The following is a 21,648-nucleotide window of genomic DNA, read 5'->3' on the forward strand; positions in this document are numbered from 1 at the left end:
ATTAAAGAGGTCTTCTAACCCAGAACATTAAGGTAAGATGATGATCAAGGTGTATAGGTTGGTTATAAAGAGGTCTTCTAACACAGAACATTAAGGTAAGATCAAGAACAGTTTTTTAGTCTCTATGCTTAGATTTAGTAGCAGTCTGAATTGTGTGCGTTAAACACAAGTCTATTATTGGTGAACAACAGCGTTTGATCAACAGGTTAAATTAGGCTTATTATAACCTATAAAGTCTGATTTATACTTTGGCATATAGACGACAGCGTCGCTCGCTGAAAATAGTTGATCTACAAGCTCACAACTGGATCAACAAGCTCACCATTGTGTGCTTGTAGATCGGCTATTTTCAGCAAGCGACACCGTCGGAGTCGAACTCGGAGAGTATAGGCCTATAATAGCTACCTATATGAAGTGTGACTGTCTCACTATGCGGAAACTAAATGTATTTGCAGCCATAACTCTGCAGTCTTTGGAAATTGTTTCATTTGAGGCCGACTGCTGGGTAAACGTAGGCTATAGGCTGATATCCTACGCCAGTGGTCCTCAACCTTTTCAGGCCGTGACCCCTCAAAATAATCATATTTGAACTGGGGACCCCCCATTCTGACAAGCACTTTTTGTAGGAGTTGAGGCATTACATTTAGTTTGACTCGGTTCCACACAGATACATTTTGCGAAAATAGCTAATTTACAAGAGCTTGTATGTAGATCAGCTATTTTCGCCTCTTTCTTGTATTATTTGACAATTTTGACAATTTTGACAATGTTTGACCAGTTTTTATAGTTAGGCATGTTTGATGCAATAATGGTCTTTTTTCATTTCATTTCATTGTAGGTATTAAAAATTGGCCTAATACGCAACGCATTGGGATATAATCTAGCATTCGAGGCTTGTTTTAAGTTGCCTGCGACGTATTAGTGGACTCAGGCAGCTAAAGCAAGTCTGGGACGCCAGAGAGACGCACCTGCATGCAGCCTGAACAACATAGAGCCCACAGCGGAGAACAGCGGAGGAGCAGAGGAGGAACAGAGGAGGAACAGAGGAGGAACAGAGGAGGCAAGGAGAAGGAGATATAAACTCACATTTCAACCGAGGAAGGGGGCGCAATAACATGGGCTTATTGCATAGCCTACCACATAGATTATACAAGGGACCTGAAGGGTTCCGTTTTGGGGTTAAAACATGTTTTGCTTGTATCAATAGGCCTGCAATGTAGAAATACCCTGTTACGTAAAAGTCCGGAATTCAAAATGTACTTGAGTAAAAGTACAAAGGTATTGGTATCAAAAAGTACCAAAAGTAGAAAGTACATAGGCTATATACTCATTATGCAAAATGGCCCATTTCACAAGTTTTCACAATGCACATTGTGAGCTTGTAGATTGGCTATTTTCAAATGGCCAAAATGTATTTAGGGCTTTGCAATAACAATCAAAATCTACAAAGTAACTAGTAACTAAAGTTTTCAAATAATTGTAGTGGAGTAAAAGTATAATATTTGCCTCTGAGATGTAGTGGAGTAGAAGATAGAAAATTGGAAATACTCCAGTAGAGTAAAAATACCTCAGAATTGTACTTAAGTGCAGTTGAGTAAATATACTTGCACAACGTGCAGGGCCATCCCATATTCAAAGAGAAAGAGATCTGACCCATTTGATATGATACATTGTTATAAAAAGACATATTGTTTCAGTTCAAGCTGTGGAGCTGAAAAGAGTGTGGTTGAAACGTTGTTTTTTTCTGTTGACTCATAATACTGCACGATTACAACTAGATCAGGGGTCTTCAACAGGGGGTCTGGTGTAGAGGGAAAAAAGAGCAGACCAAGAGTGAAAGGTCAAGTTATTGACGGTTTAAGTGGTTAAATGTCTGAGAATACACATTAACATGAATCCAACACTGATGATAAATAATGCTGTCAAACAAGTCTATGAAGACATGTATCATGAAATCTATGAAAACGTTTGATAATCTGCAACACAATTTAATACAATATTTAGTCCCTGCTTCATCTCTCTCTCAGCTATGGGTCCTTGGCCTGAAAAACGCTGAAGACCCCTGATCAACTAGCTGCCTACACTGCATTTAATCCATGGTTACGCAGGAGGTATATAGTGAGATGAGAAGTGAATAATTAGCCTCGATATGGGTATGTATTCTGCAAGATAAATTGATGTCGCAATCATCCGTTTTTATAAGTGCCTATTCTTTGGTTAAAACAAAACGCTTTTTTGTTTTTGTTTGTTTGTTAACAAAGCCCCTGATAGCAGTCACACTCACTACAGTAGCCTATTATGTGTATGTTCAGTAGACAGGGGTCTCCCATTTGTCTCCAGCTTTTAATAAACAGAAAATTACGTTTTTGGATTGCCAATCTCATCCAATCAGGAGAGAGAACCAATTTATCAGCTTAAGGGCGCGTTCGAAAATACAGCACTGAGCGCACTGGCCAATACAAACTAATAGGCGAGTGTGCTCCGGTGCGTAATTTCCGAACGCACCCTAAATGTTTAGTGTTCCAGTTCCAATTCTGTCTGCTATTTTTTGTTTTAGTTTAGTCACTTCCAATTTAACTGTTTATCCTGTATCCTGTATGAGTTCTGTTTCCTGATTGGATTAAATTAGTATCCCGACCTGAAAAAGATTTTTTTGTTTACTAAAGAGCTGGAGAGTCAACTCTCTAGATGATTAACAGCTAACACTTATTTTAACAAAAATAATAATGTTAATGCTACTAGCCTACATATTGATCTTATCTTAATCATTAACACCTGGCTAGTCGTGGCCTTTGACAAACATGATCATTCCTGGCACGGAACATATAAAACGGATATCCGTTTTTTTTTTTTTAAATCTAATTCACATGACTGGTCTGTAGACAGTATACTACGTTTACTTGTACATTAAATACATTTTTGTAGTCCCCCCCCCCTCAAGTAGCCTAAGTATATGACTTTCACAATAATTATTGTAGTTTGTTTTGATAGGACTCTTAGTTGGGACTCAAACGTAACAAATATATAATGAATCAACCAATTAAGCTCTATTTCAAATATAGTGAGTTTCTTTGGGAAATACAGCAATGCATTGATATTAAAAACAATATTGTGTACTTTTAAATAAGATATTGTGTACTTTTAAATAAGCCTGCTTCAGTATTTACTTTGTCCACCACTGCTGATCTTACGGGAAAACCATGGTCATGAATGATGTCTTCTTTCTTCTTGTCTCTCTTATTATGTCTCATCTCATCCTTGTGGAGAGTGTTTCGATTTCTATGGTTCTCTCTGCATATTCTAGGGCTTCATTGTGGTTTATTTGGATAACAGCCAAGAAGTTTTCACCCAAGGACATATGTACCATTGTCAAACCTGTTCTGAACATGTGCTGTTAATGCTAAATATTTTGTCCATTCTTTTCCTCCGATATCTATTTGTTTTTAACTCCCTTTACTCCATGCATAAAAAAATTGTCTTTCAGTAAAAAGCATTGAATTATAAGACTACACAGTGATCAATAGGCTATACAGACAGGATTTTTGGAGTAGAATAATAAATGTATAAAATGTTATTCCAACCAGTGAGAAAGTGGTATTTTTTAGCTTTGCATGTTTCTAATACCCACAATATCTGATACCAAATAAAATGTTTTGCTAATGCTCATGTTGCATTCAGTTTATTATTTGATATATATTGCTTTTGGCCTGATTGAAAGCCATGTATTTACTTGCATGTATTCATACAAAAAACAGTCTATTTATTTTGCTGTGTGTGCATATATATATATATATATATATATATATATATATATATACATATACATATACATATACATATACATATACATATACATATACATATACATATACATATATATATATATATATATAAATGTGTAAACCAAATTAAGATATGTAACTTAAACCTTATACCTACATCAATGCCAACCACAAGCCATGGTTTTAGAGTTACAAGCTCATTAGCCTCAGATTGAGGCTATATAACGTTAAACCTACAAACAGAAGGCAGAGGGGGCGAAATGTCCTTGTTTTCTTACGTGCACTGAGGCGTGATTTTAAAGGTAAATACTCTTTCCCCAACATGAAACAGGTCTTTGTTGTTTGCCAAGAGGTAAAGAGGCGGAAAAGTGAGTAGGATCTGAACTGGTTTCCATGTCAAACACTTCAATTCACCATAGAAACTCAGATCTTAACGCGGAAACTTTATTAAACTGTGATCGCGGATTGATAAGGGCGAATTTCTATCGGCCCCCTTTTATTGTGGCCACGGCGGACTGACAGAGGTAAATTGCTCTTTTAATTAAAGCAATGCACCAGGGGAAATTGCTGTCTGAATATTGTCTCAGAGAGAGATGGGGGCCAGTGACAGTTGCCTGGAAACTTCCAATCTGTTCCACCCGCATTTATTCCAGATCACAGTTATGAGATAAAGTTTAATAAAAATCTTTACCCCCGTCGCCAGCCAACGAAATGAAAATCCAACCCTTTTCTGAACAACTGAACACAATGAGACAGGACTGCGGAGGAAGACTCATGTTCAACATGTATCTCTCAGGTTCGTTATGCTATATGTCTGTTAAAAATGTAGAAATATTCTTTTTTTCCCCCCCTCTCTTCTCTCTCCTTTCATGCTATTGAGGAAGACGGGTCATCTTCCATCGCCGGGTGCTCCAGCAGTGATACAGGGATCGTTCAGTCGTTTCAATCTGAAAGCCCGTCTCCTCTTTTGTCGGAAATCGGATATCCTCTTTCCTGGACGCGTTTCCTGCAGCTTCCCCGGTGATGGAGCTCGAAGGGGACGAGAGGCTACATGCATTAGAAAGCTCGACGAGGATGCAGTTATAGCACCAGCCATTGAATTATTTTCACTTTGTCTTGATTTTATTTCAGAGATCTTAACGTTATGTTCAGCTTAATATTTATATACCAGGGCCAGGCTCACTTATTATTATTTTATCAATATTGCTTAAAGGAGTATAGTTCACCCAAAAAAAAATACTTATTTTCTATCAATTAGACAATTACACACCACATGAAGCATTGAATGTATGGAGATTCTTTCGTTTTTGTCGCATTCCTAAAGCCAATAATTTGATGACCGGTGGAGTCTCTGGTAGGAGACTCTTTGAGTCGCCCAAGTCTTCAACTGACATCAAATGTCATCAAATTATTGGCTTAGGAATACGATAAAAACAAAAACAAATCTCCATGAATTCAACGCTTCATGGGGTGTGTAACTGATAGAAAATAAGTACATTTTTGGGTGAACTACTCCTTTAAGAAATAGCAGGCCTATATTTTTTTTTAATATTTCTTGGTGGAGGTCTAAGAAAGAAAGAAAGAAAGAAAGAAAGAAAGAAAGAAAGAAAGAGCTATAGGTTAACCTACTACTCACATTTGATTTCATTGTCATTTCAGATCCAGCAGAAAGTCTACTGAAAGAGAGCAAAGGAACATCTTGGGGTCCAATAAATACAGGAGTGCAAAAAGGTAAGCAACAACTTCAATTAATTGAATGTTTGCGTGTATGCCAAATAGGCTACACCCTCAGGAATGTGTAATGAATAAAACATTAATAAAAAATAAAGTAAAGCATGTCAATTTAATTTTGAGTATTTAAGTTAATTAACATTTCAATAGGCCTTCTAGGCCAATCGTCATACGGCCTGCTTTATTGTGATTGGCAAGTGGCAACCCAACCCCGCGAACATTAGGTTAATAATTTGCCTATAGATTTTTCGGTATCATTATAGGTCTATTTTGTTTAATCTCCGTTAAACCACCACATATAGTATAAACAAAACATCTGCCCTAGTAACATAACCCCCTTGCCATTATTAAACCGAATCATAAATTATAGGCCCCTATCTTGAACTGTTCAATCAATATTCAAACTATAATTATTTGCTTGAGACAGACAGAGCATAATCTGATCTCCTCTATTATCATTATTATTATTACAATTATTATCATCATCATCATCATCATCATCATCATCATCATCATCATCGTCGTTATTATCATCATCATCATCATCATTATTATTGACTTCTCCATAGGCAGCGGGCAGATCCAGCTATGGCAGTTCCTCCTGGAGCTGCTGTCGGACGGCGGCAACGTGTCGTGCATCGCCTGGGAGGGCACCAACGGGGAGTTCAAGCTGCTCGACCCGGATGAGGTGGCGCGGCGCTGGGGCGAGCGCAAGAGCAAGCCCAACATGAACTACGACAAGCTGAGCCGCGCGCTGCGCTACTACTATGACAAGAACATCATGACCAAGGTCCACGGCAAGCGCTACGCGTACAGGTGGGCTTCTGTCACGATTACACATTCAAAACCCATTAAGAACCCCAGAAAAAAAGATTTGAGTGACAAATGCTCTTCTTAAAAATATAAATATTCAAAGATTTGCACAAGATTTTTCAAAAAATAGCAAATCTTACAAGCTCGTGCTGCACTATGAGCTTGTATATCTGCTATTTTTCAATAGCCAAGGAATTCTAAAATGACACAGATGCGTTTCCGGTCTTAAAGGTTGAGGTTGACTATTAATTGTCACACAGATAATTGCGATTAACGATTTAATTGTGTTTTTGACTTTGGAATATTGGAACATATGAATGCAATTTTAATTTCTGTTTTGGTTTTTAGGCTTCATAAATTGACAAATTGCACAGGGGCAGATATGACAAATAACTTAAATATACAAAGAAATTACTGACACATTTAATCATTTAATCATAAATAGCTGATCTACAAGCTTACAACACGTCACGAAGTGACATGTTGTAAGCTTAGTAGATCTGTTATTTCAGCTGTTTTTGGAAAATGTTTGAAAAAATGACAAATGTTCAACATGGAAACGATTATGACATTATGCAGGCGATTATGTAATAATTGTGACAGGGCCTATACACACAGGTTCGATTTCCACGGGCTGGCGCAGGTGTGCCAGCCGTCGACCATGACGGAGCAAGCCATCTACAAGTTCCAGAGTAACTTCGCCCCGATTCCGTTCGCCGGGATCTCTAAGTTGAACCTGGTGGGGCCGGGCGTGGGGCCCCACGCGGGCTTCTCGTACTGGCCCGGCTCCCCGCCGACGGCCCTGTATCACGGCCACAATCTCCATCAGCCGCCCGGGCCTTTCAGCGCTGCCGTGTCCGCCACCACCCACATCAGCTGTGTCAACAACATCAGCAATCTGAGCAACATCAACAACCATTACAATTGACTCTTAAATGGTCTATAGGGTACCATGTGGGGTTTCAACCCTTTTCATATCAACAAGGGTCCATTACTTATTCGGCATTTGAGCCACGGACCACCGTTTGATGAGATTTAGACTCTCAGACCCAAGACTTAGAATATGTTGGTATCGTTGGATATACGATTTTGTCCACAATTCCATAATGTATTGATGTTGGTACCATAGAGATAACAGGCAAACGTTCAAAATAACAATTATTTATTTAAGTAATGCAGATGTTTAACAATAATTTAACTCTTGAGAGTGTAAAATAGAAACCAAATGGACCCGTTCATTTTACACTCTCAAGAGTTAAAGATCTATATCAATTTGGTTACCAACTCTCCATCATTTAGCTTGGGACCGCCTGGAACCCCCTCAAGGACCACTGGTGGTCCCCGAACCACTGGTGGTCCCCGAACCACTGGTTGTGAACCACTGGTCTATACAGTGGTTCTCAAAGTGGGGTCCGGGGACCCCCAGGGCCAGGGGTACTTGAAGGGGTTCCAGGGGGTCCCCAGCTAAAATAGCCAATTACATCGAAATCAGTTTGACCACTTTAACCCTATATAGACTGCTTATATAGACTCGGCTATTTTCAAAACAATCTAGAAAAGAAAGAAACATTTTAACAACGCAAATCTTGTGTAGGTGTCCCTGGCACAACATATCAAATTTCAAATTGGGGGTCCGCGGTGAAATATTAATTTGGAGGTCCTTGACATGAAACGGTTTGAGAACCACTGATCTATTAGATACATTTATAGGCTACAACATACAACTGATGTAATGTATTTAACCTTATGCAGTAAGTGACTGTGATGTGTTAACCACTATAAAATGTAAATTTACAACTTAGTTAATATCACGCGCCATGTTATGTCAAAGTTGAGGAAAATTAGCCTAACGAAGAAGAGTGCTGGATTTCCTACCTCGCCAAATTACGCACAGACACTGACATTTTACGCACGAAAATTTCATTTCCTAACCGTGATCAACGCTTTTTACAATATACCCGACTTATTTCCAAAGCCGTTTAAACATAAGTCTACCAAATTAAATCAGAAATGACCGAGGATTTGTGCACCATTCTCGGAAATGAGCACATTGAATTAAAGAATCACAGGCTTGCTTATTTGTTAATGAAAGCTAATCTTTCCCCCCCCCGCTGCGTCTCTTGTCACGTTAAATTATTTCCTTTCTCCCTTTCATCACGATGGTACATTTGTAACAATTAATGGACTGTCTCTCCAGGTACAGTGTATAGGCCTAGTTGGATGATCAGCGCCATCTTATGGTTTTCACTTATTAGTCCATGAGCCAGAGCCCCAAAATTGAGCAATGATTATCGAAAGAGTGGGCAAAACCAAACCTATATTAAATTGTTCATAGGGTCAATAAAATAAATATATGATAACCTTTCCACAGGAGTAGCTTTTTCATGGTTATCACACATTTTGTTATTTTCCCCATACGTACATGACAGGTGAAAAAATTACAACATTTTAAAAAGAGTTATCATAATGAAACTTCCTGAGTTGATTACTTATATGAAGACAATGATTTATCGTATTACAAGTTTTCTGAAATTGTATATTTAAATATGCAAATTAGGCATTAGGAAAATATTCCCACATTTGCATAACTTTCCAGAATCAACATTGGAACATTGGACAATGCCAGAGTCAACATACTTATTTCATTTTGTTAAGATGTTGGAGTCAAAGGTTTTTAACGAGGGAATATTCAATATCTGGCTCAATTTTGGGGCTCTGGCTCATGGACTAAATGCCTAATTTGCATATTTAAATATACAATTTCAGAAAACTTGTAATACGATAAATCATTGTCTTCATGTAAGTAATCAACTCAGGAAGTTTCATTATGTTAACTATTTTTTAAATTTTGTAATTTTTTCACCTGTCATGTATGTATGGGGAAAATAACAAAATGTGTGATAACCATGAAAAAGCTGCTCCTGTGGAGAGGTTATCATATATTTATTTACTATTGACCCTATGAACAATTTAATATAGGTTTGGTTTTGCCCACTCTTTCGATAATGAAATCTTGTCTGGCTCATGGACTACTGTGAGTCTGTGACATGTGAGTGTTCACTGTGAAAATGTAACATTTTGTAGAAAAACAAAACTGGTATAACTTCCACTTTAATTTAGAAATCTCATGGTGAATTAAGCTTACTTCACAGTGATAAACTGCATTGGTTTAGGCACAATAAGTTAACAAACCATTTCAAATGATTCAAAATTGAATATGTTTTTGTCCATGGCTCATAGTGACAATTGTGAAGTCAGTCAACTCCACTGTTTAGTGTCTATTGCATAGAAGGCTAAATTTACGTGGCGATTTATTCACCAAGGTGCACACTTAATGTAAAAAATAGATAAAAAACGAGTTGCACAGAATAAAAAAATACAAATGCAGTATAAGCATATACAGTAGCCTATCCTACCTGTTTACTTGTGTGTGAATCATTTATAGAAGCCAATACTTCCTTAATCAATCTCAAAATGTGCATCTGCATTCATTTTGGATTCATGGTAAACAAACGAATGGCAGTGGTAAAAATGTAGGTCTAGATGAGAAAATCGTATTTCATATTATTTCTGTATTATTGCTATATTATAGCCTAGCCTAGCCTGTTCATGGTCATGTAGCTACAAACAACATAGTGAGGCAATAATAATCTAATATTATTGTCACACTTAAATATATAAATGCAGTCAGTCAACTATGCTCTTACTAAAATCTAATTTAAAAACTGAGAGTCATGGTCTGGATGCCTGAATTATGTTGGCATATGATGCATGGAGAGAGTTTAGTTTCCCATACGGTCAAAATTCCGTGGTGGGGTCAGAATTTGGTGTAAATCTTGTACATATTTTCCTTCATTTTATTATATAACAGTGCCCTTTTAATAATTGTGAAGGTCATGGAGTCTTCGTGCTTTCTCTTGATTGTTTAATGAATCAGCTGGTAAATTTCATACTTGCTGAAAAAAAGTTATGATGATGATGATGATGATGATGATGATGATGGTTGTTGTTGTGGTGCTGCCATACCAGCGGTGGTGATGATGTAGAAAGAGGAAGATAAAAAGAGGAAGAGGGTAATGAAAAACTATGACCATGCACCAACACGAAATGATGAGGACAAAGAACAATGAAGAAGAACATGATGATGATGATGATCCGAATAAGAATCAGAATAAACTTTGTCTTTTTTGTGATGATTATTTTCTTTGACTCTTTTCATGATGATGGACAACAGTGGTGATGCATTTGCCCAAAAAATTACCAAATTGAAATATTCACAGCAGCCACTTGAGGGCACCATTACACTTCCAATATCAGAGCCATGCTTAAATCTATGGTTTATATAAACAGGGGACTGGAGGACTGATCCATTACTGAACATGGATGCATCTGCAAACAACTGATTAACCAGAGCATTGTATTGCTCTACAAATCTATACCAAGACCAAGCTATAAAGTACACACCTCCTCAGTTCTCTTCAGTATTACACAGTAATGGAAATCACACCCATACCTTAATTTGTGTTAAGATTGATTGATTGATTGATTGATTGAATACTTTATTAGCAGTTTGAAAAAAAAAAGCACAGGAAAGTACAGTTCAATACAATGTAAGCTAAGAGGATTTTAAACCCAAGAAAGCCTATGGCTTGTTTCCATTGGGGTCCTATATACTCAATTCATCGAAACATTTAATGACATACAAATATACAATACTATGCAAAACATGGGGGGGGGGGGCGGGGGCTTTGACATTTTACAGAGGCCAGTTTCGAATTGTAGCCACCTGGCTGTAAGTGCTCTTCTAGAGCGGTTTTGAAGGAGAGTAGGGATTTACACTCCTTTACAACATTTTTGTGGCATAGCAGGAGAACAAATTTAACCCTTTGTTTGAGTCAAATCTGGGTTGAACGTGATTCGTGGAGCTCCCTCTGGTGTTGTGATTGTGGACTAGTTTTTGAAGTAGTTTGACAGGTACATGGGGTTCTTTGTGGTGTAGCGTATCTAGACCAGGCCCATTGCAAGTTGCTGTACTCTGTCCTCTACCCTGAGCCATCCGACCCTAGCTAAATGAGCAGGGGTTAAATGAGTTGTAGATGTAGGGCCAAGCAGTAGTCTGACCACTTTGTTTTGGGATGCCTTGTTTTTAAGGCCTTTGCAGTGCTATGGTACCATGAGATGCATGCATAGTCGAAGTGACCTTTGCATGAGTGCTCCAGTTAGAGTCTTCAATGTATTCTTACTGACCAGGTGAGGAGATCCTGTACAAAACTCTTGTTCTTTGGTTGACTTTTTTGATTACTTTAGTTGCCATTTTATCACTGGAAAGACTTGCCTCTAAAAAGGAACCCAAGTAGGTAATTTCCTCTTTTCTTGTGATAACATTGTCACCCACTTTTACTGTGAGGCCGTCAGCCTTGCCGAGGTAAATTTTGGACCCAAAGAGAATGGATTCAGTTTCACCCAGGTGTAATGATAGTTTGTTATCAGCCAGCCAGCAGGTTCAGATTCTACCGAGTTCAGAGCTTAAGGGCTTTTCAACCTGCAACTTGTCCCTGTCCGAGACCAGCAGAGCCGAGTCAACCCACGAACAAGAACAAATTGCATTCACAAGCTGATGTCATGTCGTTTACATATATATTAGGAACAGTAAAGGCCCTATCCACAAGTTTCCTAGGCTGTGTGGGCATCACTTCCTGTCGATTTCATTGGATATCATTGGATTTCATTGGACCAAATCGACAGGAAGTGATGCCCACACAGCCCAGGAAACTTGTGGATAGTATGCTTCCTTGCGGCACGCCACAGCTCACTGGGAGGTGGGGGGTGGGGGTGGGTGGGGGGGGGCAGGGTTCTGTTCACCTCCACCACCTGTTCTCGCCCCTCCAGATAAGATTGCAATAGGATTGCATCCTATCTGGATTGCATCAAAACCGATTGCTTTTAGCTTATAAATCAATATAGAGTGATTAATGGTGTCAAAAAGCCTTTTAAAGGTCCAGCATGACCATGACCAAGATCAGGAATACTTTAGTACTTTGCTTCAACAACACACACTTACACTTTTTCAAGCAGCAAATGTAAGCAATGTTTACTGGAGAGAGAAAAGCAAGTAAAAGAAAGAGAGAGAGAGAGAGAGAGAGAGAGAGAGTTGCCTCATTGTCAATAGCGACTCATTGATATGCATGTCACACACACACACACACACACACACACACACACACACACACACACACACACACACACACACACACACACACACACACACACACACACACACACACACACACACACACACACACACACACACACACACACACACACACACACACACAGCTTATAAACCCCCAGTGGGATGAATGAATGGCTCTGTATTGAAATACGTTACAGTTTATATATTCATGAAAATGTGATGCGTGTTGTGCGGTTTGTTTAGGGAATCTACTGCATACAACTGAGTGTATGCGTGACTTGATATACAACAGTACCTATTTAATATCAGTAAGACACTGATATGAAGCCAGATGAGAAGGCTGGCGCCTTCCATTCAAACTTTGCCCAACATATTGAACATTAATTATGGCAGGAATTGTTTTAAGGCCCTCAAAAGCCCGAAAGCATTTGGTTATAACATTGGTTCTCAAAGAGGGGTCCTTGAGGCGGTTCCAGGGGGTCCCCAGCAAAATGTGTTAATACATTTCAACGCTTTTATCCATATTTTATATGTTGGCTATTCAAAAATAGCAGATATTCAACAGCTCACGAGCTTGTACATCTGCTACTTTTGAACATTTTGAGCGTGTTTGAAGAATTTTTTAGAATTTTGCAACACAAATCGTCACTTCTGGGGTTCCCTGGCACAAACATTTTCAGATGGGAGTCCGCGGCCAAATATAATATATCAATTTGGGGGTCCTTGGCATGAAAAAGTTAGAAAACCACTGATCTATGCCAATATTCGCTCTTTCAAGGCTCCTCCATAATTTATTGGCAAAAGACGTTCTTAGACATTAAGACCACCAAGAGGTCTAAAATGCACCAGCTTTCTAAACCATGAATTAAGTAGAGGGAGAAAGAGAAGTTGCAGTTGCAGTGGAGCTGGAAAGCAACAAGTTACAAAATGACCTATAGAAAGACGCTGCATAGGAGATTGTTCAAGAAGGAGAGAGACTTAAGCCCCATTTATACTTAGCCATACGGTGGTTTCACACAAAATAGCCGATCCACAAGCTCGCAATCATTGCATCCCTAGCTGAGCTTGTAGATCAGCTCTTTTTCATATGACGGAGCATAAATTAATCATTAGGGTGGAACAGTTGAAACTGGAGCTGATAAAAGAAAAGGCTATAGTGAATCTGTTGGGTGATGGTATAGCCCAGGCCAACATGGGGGTGCATTTGATGTTGGTGGAACTATAGGAACATGTTGTAGAGTCTAGGGTGGCTTGATGCTGTGTGCCTTCAATCTCAGCTCTGCCCTGCTGTCTGACAGTGCAATAATCTGTGCAATTATGTTAAGGTTATAATGGTCATAATCAGTGGTGGACAGTAACGGAGTAAATGTACTTGAGTACTGTACTTGAGTACAGAATCTGTACTCAAGTACAGTACTCAAGTACATTTACTATATTCTGAGGATCTGTACTTTACTTGAGTATTAGATTTTTTTGATACGTGTTACTTGAGTACATTTCCAAGACAAATATTTTACTTTTACTCGAGTATATTTCTAGGAAGGCTATAAAGTACTGAGTACTTTTAAGCCCACTCCACATCCACAACAATGTTTCGCCGTGCATGTTGCAAGGAGTTGCAACATGCAACTACTTGCAACTACTTGCAACTATTAACCCCAATGGCAGATGCAAGGAGTTGCATCGGTGTGGTTGACCTTAAAACAGTTTTGGTGCAAGGAGTTGCGACTAGTTGCATTGGTGCGGTTTGGCCTTTAGGTTGGCTGTTTTTTTTCTTCCCTAAAATGCAATTGGCCTAACTTCTGCTCTCACACTAGCCGTGTTTCTGGCTTCCCCCTCCGCTCGCCTCTTTGTTACATCTTGTATGGGTGTATAGGAGTAAAAGTATTTAGTTGTGGTTCCTCAGTCATTTCTATGTTTTTGTAGGTGTTTCTGAAGGCTTTGTATAACATCTAATAGCAAGCACATCAGTGCATGCAGTGCATGTGGTTTCAGAGAGTTACAGTACTTCTCTGAAACAAGAGTTACAAGGTCCTATAAATTCATTGTGAAAACATTACAGCAATTCATTGATATCAAAATTAAGAAATGTACTTTTACTTGTACTTTAAGTATTTTTCAAAGCATGTACTTTGGAATACTTAAGTATATTTAAAAACAATAACATTTTTACTCTTACTTGAGTAACATTTTGACTGAGCTACTTTTACTCCACTACTAGTGGAGTGAATTTGACCAAGGAGTATCTGTACTCTTACTCAAGTACTGGGGTCGAGTACTTCGTCCACCTCTGGTCATAATGACTACACACCACAGTCAAATTCAGTGCAGATAATTTAAGAGACTTGATTTTTAGATATGGCATTTTTGGTATTCCATACTGCAGATAGCAGGGCTGACCAAACTGACATGTCTGCTACAGGTGGCCAGCCTGGTGTTCACAGCCTGCTTGGTCTCCAACCAGAACCAGCGCAGATCCCTCCATTCCATTGGTTCTCAAAGTGGGGTCCGGGGACCCCCAGGGGTCCTTGAGGGGGGTTCCAGGGGGTCCCCAGCAAAATGTGTTAATCAACTGGGGCAGCATCACAATCATTCTAACCACTTCATCCATTTATACTTTGGCTATTCAAAAATAGCAGATTTGTTTTTGACCTTATGTGGCAAACCCGACTGCAGCAGAGGTAGAGGGCACATTAAAACTGTATAGACCAGTGGTTCCCAAACCTTTTAGCTCAAGACCCAAAAGAAAAAAAATACATTTGCCCGGGACCAAAACTAGTGAAAATAGCAGATCTACAAGCTCACAATGCGCGCTTTGCAGTGTGTTGCGAGCTTGTAGATCTGCTATTTTCTATATCTTAACCTTTTTTTAAATTATTATTTCTGAAATGAATTAAAACATTAATAAAAATAAACCCACGCACACACACACACACACACACACACACACACACACACACACACACACACACACACACACACACACACACACACACACACACACACACACACACACACACACACACACACTCATGTATCACATGTCACCTAGTCAGACAGCATCTGACTAAATATTCTGTGTTTAACAACAACATGCATTGGAATCTCTTCAGGATTGAGTCACATCCACATCAATGTTACTCCATGTATTGTCCACTCTCCCCATCTGTTCTGCAACTAATCTGCTGCTCATTATTGCTAAGCAGCACTCATCCTCTGTACTGGTCTTGCATAACACACAAGGTGGGTGTTTTAACTGCAAGCCACAGGATTAACATCACCAGTCTGAATGTAGAAAATAGAGAACGAAGAGGGAGAAGGAGAGAGAAAGCACAGAATGAAACAATGTCTAACTATAAAGGTGAGCTCAGTAGAGCGCAAAATTCCTCCAGGAGGCATACCCATAATAATAACAATAATACTGTGTCTGACACTCGAACGTCAAACTCACAAATCTTGGCAATAGATTGGGAAATAATCTTCATCAGTCCCTGCATGGGAAAATTGGCGTTGTCAGTCCCTGCCCATGTGCAAATTCAGATTGATTGTTCAACCCACTGAGGAGAAAAATGGATGAGAATGAATGAGTTTACAAAAATTTAAAAAATCCTCTTCGTCCCTGCCTATATGAAAACCATTTTGTTGGTGTCTGCCAATGCCCATTTGCAATTTCAGCTCGATTGATCACCCCACTGAGGTGAGAAATGGACGGAGGACAGACAGACAGAGTTCCCTTTTATAGTATTTTTTATAGTAGGCCTATAGTATACAGTAGAATAGTATTATAATAGGATAGTATAGTGGGATAGTAGGATAGCAGGATAATGAATATAAAAAAGCTGTGTGATTGGATGTAAAGAAATGACTTAATGACTGAACAAAATGTTCTGTATACTGTAAGTAAATAAATAGACAGACAGATGTGCTGTCTTTGGATTCTAGCCAGATAAAGCTTATATTCACCATATTGGCCTGATTAAGGTCTTAGAACTGAATCAGTGTAATTCGGTTTTGATTGTGTGCAAAGAAACTATAGTTTCTTACAATCACCACTTTAGATTTATTTTGTATTATTTATCGATCTATTTGAACAGAATGCACCAGTGAATCTTAGCCTCAAACAGAATTTGGGACTTGACTAATGTCGGACTCATACCTGAAAGCGTCTCACTGAGTCCAGTCTGACTTGAAGAAAAGGTTTAGGGTTTGGGAACCTCTCAGTTAGAGATAAAAACAAGCTCACCCAGGTAGTCAACCAGGCAAGTAAGATCATTGGAGACAAACAATTGCAACTTCAGGACATATACAACCGCTCCATAACCAAAAAAGCAATTCTGATTTACAATGATTCTACCCATCCTCTTTACTCTGAATTTGACTTGTTACCATCGGGCAGGAGGCTTAGGGCAAAATTAGCAAAAAAGAAGGGTTACAAAACGTCGTTTGTGCCAATTGCTGTGGACATTTTAAATAAGAAAATGTTTAAATAGTCTAATCACCACTGCTCATGACCACTGTTGTTGTGTTAATGTAAGTGCATTTTATATAGTATTTTAATGCACCTGTGTATTTTGTAATGTTTTATTGTTGTAACTGACTGCTGGTGTGCCAAAGACAAATTTCTATTTTTTGTCAATTTAATGGACAATAAAGTTTTCTTTATCTTTGAAAACAAGTTTTTTATTTTTTATTAATTAGAATTGATCCTAGCCTGATAATCAGCAAACATCAACATTATTTGAAAAGCATTTTGTTGGACAATCCAATGGCCATATACAGTGGTCCATTTTTATTTTAGCTCTGTACTGTAGCTGATGCTGTTCTCCAGCAGATGGGGGCAAGGTGCCTTAAGGATGCTTTACAGTGAAAGGACACACTACTGCAGTGGGGCTTGCACTTTGGGACTTATCAATTGTAGGACAGTCTCTCTAACCACAAGGTTAGAGACACTGATGTAGAGAAGTCCTTTCATAATAATCAAATAATCTGTGAGCCATATAGACATAGTTATGCACAGCATGTATACATTAGAACATCAGCATCCTAAGCTGAATACATAAGAGTGTTAAATCAATCGCTGTCAGTGCAAAAATGAGGGCGTTTACATGGGGATTTAATCACCTTTTCCAAGAGCTGCATTTGGTGGATGATTCATTCAGACTGTGCTGTATGATGGTTATAAAGAGGGACAAATTTGACAACCTGTGTTAACAAGGGGAAGGCACTAAAAGCCCCTTAAATCTCTACTTAAATCACCCCCCTCCTGAGTACATTATTAGAATACAGGGTAGAAGTCAGTGGGCTTGGTGTGAAAACAGTGCAGTGCAGTCGGTGACTCATTCTGCCTGCTCCCCTGTCGGCAGCAGTGGTAATGAAGGCTCTGCTAAATTAGAACAGCACTCCGTCCTATACCTGCTCCTGAAATAGAACTGGCTCCGGGAGACACAGAGAGAGAGAGGGGTGAGAGGGAAGGGAAGAAAGAGAAAGAGTAAGAGAGAGAGAGAGAGAGAGAGAGAGAGAGAGAGAGAGAGAGAGAGAGAGAGAGAGAGAGAGAGAGAGAGAGAGCGAGAGAGAGAGAGAGAGAGAGAGAGAGATAGGCGATAGGAGATGGAAGATGGGAGAAAAGGAGGGAGAATCAACAGTCATTTGAACCCCAGCATCTCTGTTATGGGGCTAACATTTGCTAAAAAAAAATAGCCAACCTACAAGCTCACAACGTGTCACAACGCGACACGTTGCAAGCTTGTAGATCAGCTATTTTCGGTGAATTTATTAAGTATACGTAGAGCGAAAACAGAAGGGGGCCTAGTATAGAGCCCTTGGGAATCCGGTCACCTAAGTATAGGTTTTAAGTGGTTAATTGGGCAGGGAGAAAGAGCGGCAATGAGGGGGAAAAAGAAATGTGAGAGAGAGACAATGGAGGAAAGGAGAGACAATTTAGACCTATTTACAGTACATGTGACCCACTTTTCCCTCACATTTCAGAGCCACTAGAAATAGATAATACTATAGCCTCGGAAAGGAAACACAAATGAGAAGAAATCCAACTAATGCAAAGTTCCTGTTCAATGTCACTGTCATAGACCATGATTACATTATATATCTTCATAACCTTGCTGAGTCTCGTTTCACTTGATTCTTTGCTAGAGTCGTTTGTTTTCCCAGTGTAAAAGGCCAAGTAACCTGCTGTGAGATCACTGAAATAAGAGAGAAAGTTCTGTTCAGTGCAGATTTTCACTCTGATTCGAGACACAGAAATGTATGCAGTATCAGTGAACACGTGTGCTCATTCAGAGGTTTCAAGCAGGTGGAATCTATGAATTCACTCTTGTTTCATCTACAAAATACAGAGATTTGAGTCTCTTCTTATCATTTCCAGTACAGCCAACTGAACCTTCTGGTGAAATAGTTGGCCTCTCTTCCCTGACACTGAGCATGGCACTTTAAAGCACTTGAACCCTAGCCTATTCTGGACATAATAGGTGAAGATTTGGCAAAAATAGCAGATCTACAAGCATACATGTCGCATTGTGACACATGGCTATTTTCCGCAGAGAGAGTTGGTGTAAAGGGGGAAAAGATGGGGACCAAGTGTAGACACCATGGGGAACCATGGTCAACTGGTTAATTTTCCACCACTTCATGCAAAAACATCAACTAACCAACACCAACCACGCACATAACATCTACCCAACCTCATTACTAGAGCTGCTAATTGTCAAACAACCATATTAATATAACACTACTAATTGGCAAACACAACATGACTCTAGATATACTGGGTAGACGCCAGGTGTGTGTTTACAAGTCACACTACTCCACGACACACCGCTGCCTCCTCCCTTAAGATACTGCAACTACTCCCTGAGAATACTGCAGGAAATAAAATCTGATGAAATAAGCATTAAAACGGGTCTTCTAACAGCAAGATCCTGAATGCACAGGGGGACCGGAAAAGTGACACAATTCTGAGCTCAAGGACAGAGCAAAATGGTTGCAGGTGTCAATTTGGATAATGGGCTGTGATTGCATCGTCTGCATTTACTACCAAAGTAGGGGTGTGGAGTTTTGGTGGTTGCATAACATGGAAGGGATGAATAATGCAGCGTGAAGTGATTTACTGACAGCAAGCACAAAAACATGAACATTGTGTAGGTGTCTGGAATCATGAATTAATTAGTCAGTAATGTTTCTCTTGGTCTGTTTCATATTGCATGAAGATATCAAATATTATACCAGGTAGGAGTACTGTAAATAAACAGCCCATGATTAAATTAAACCTAGCACTAAATACTATATTAGATCCAGGTCCCTCTCCATCCTCAGTCAAATGGCAAGCTGCCTATTTCTCATGCATTCTCTATGTTGTCCCATATTATGGTCTGTAAGTGCTACATTGGTTGAAGATCCCAACATTCATGCTGTACATACTGTAGGCTTGTAACAGAGGATAGCCCTTTTTCACTAAGGTGCAGGCTGAGGCGTCAACCTAATTTGGTGTGCCTGCACGGCACCTACAGTATGCACAAACAATTGAGTTTGAAGTAATGTCCTAGCTCAGGATTATACCTGGAGGTGTAAAGGCAGCCTAGTTCTATACTGTTTATATTGCTTTGGAAATAGGGTTTGTAGGCTACTGCGAAATTCTCTATCTAGGGCATCATGACTGGTATCTGCAGATGACTGCCTTGGTGGTGTCAAAATAGATTTGTGACATACTGTATGTCCCATTATTATTAAGTATTAATGCATTGTTTGGTTCTTTTCTTTTCAGAATAATGCGTTGTAGCTTTGGTCTATATACTTGCAGGTGAGAACGAAGGGTTAAAAGGCTTACATTAACTATGTCACTGGAACAGTATTCATGTGATTGTTCCTACTGAAGATGGAATGCATACAAAAGGACCTATAAATACAGTGCAAGGAAAATGTGTAAGATATATATACACTTCACTGTACAATTATAATGAAAAACTATACTTTTTTAAAATTATGTAATTTTGCCTAATCTGTGGAGTATGTTAATTCAATATAACTTATACTATTGGGGTGGTTGTATTTTGTCTCCCTGCTCTTCTATTGAGACATTTCGATCGTGTCAAAGGTCATGTCTCACCTAGACACAGGAGCTGACACAAAGTTTGACCTGACGGTCAAGATTCAATTCATCCCCTGGGCAAGCAGGTCGGCTCTATTAGCTCAATGTTAAAACAATTCAGCACTTGCGCAGGACACAGGGTTCAAATCCGGGGTGGAAGAGGAAAGTTACATAGTGCAGCTTTAACTTGACTTAATACTCTTTAGCAATCATTAAACTTTCAATAATACCTGCAGTGAGCATGGTGAGTTAACTCTAGCCCCTACTAAGCCTGATTCAACGCGTCTGTAGCTGTCCCCTCTCACTGTAACTCATTACTGGGTTAATGACTTGAAGAGATTAGCAGGGCGGTTATGTAGTACTGTACGTAGCACGAAGGCAGAAAAAATAGATATTTAATCCCTGCAGGTTGTTTATCTAGTCCAATTTAGATCCTATTTACCCTGAACTGGACTGACTGACGATATTTAAAAATCATCAAGTGTAATCATGAATATGAAAGCACTTGTAATGGTGGAAACAATACTACTTATTTCTAGGATGTTTGGTCAGGTCACATTATATATATATATATATATATATATATATATATATATATATATATATATATATATATATATATATATATATATATATATATATATAAAGAAAAGTAAAGTCAAGTAAAGTTTTATTAATCTATTTGACTTCCCATTGAGATGTGAGACAACAGCAGTAATAAAAATGACAGTACACTACACATAAAACACATCAGAAGTAGGCTACATAATAACGTGCTTGATTAAAAATAGTACAGCATATATTCAGTGGGGACCCAGTCTAGTCTGCCAGTTCTGTATCAGAGATGTAAACTCTAAATGGGTTCAAGAATTTTAATGGCCATCCTATTTATTCCATCGAAATTGTACTGGTTTTGAGGTATAATGCCATTAGCTTTTTTGTGTGCAAGTCAAGGGGCTTCACATACTGTACAGTATACACTGTACAACTCATTTAAAAACCTCAAGTCCTTCCAAATAGTTATAATTGAT

The 21,648-nt window shown here is 38.9% G+C and overlaps 1 protein-coding gene across 1 annotated transcript; it reads left to right on the plus strand.

Moving 5' to 3' along the window:
* The first annotated feature begins 4,247 nt into the window (after positions 1-4,247).
* fev (FEV transcription factor, ETS family member) lies at positions 4,248-7,362 on the plus strand. The gene is given in 6 exon segments (XM_080456467.1): positions 4,248-4,408; positions 4,411-4,486; positions 4,489-4,578; positions 5,442-5,513; positions 6,083-6,329; positions 6,945-7,362. Coding segments are annotated over 6 exon segments (828 nt in total). The 5' UTR covers positions 4,248-4,375; the 3' UTR covers positions 7,255-7,362.
* Positions 7,363-21,648: the final 14,286 nt, after the last annotated feature.

The sequence above is a fragment of the Gymnoscopelus braueri genome (assembly GCF_963280865.1).
Source record: "Gymnoscopelus braueri genome assembly, chromosome: 18".
NCBI lineage: Eukaryota > Metazoa > Chordata > Actinopteri > Myctophiformes > Myctophidae > Gymnoscopelus > Gymnoscopelus braueri.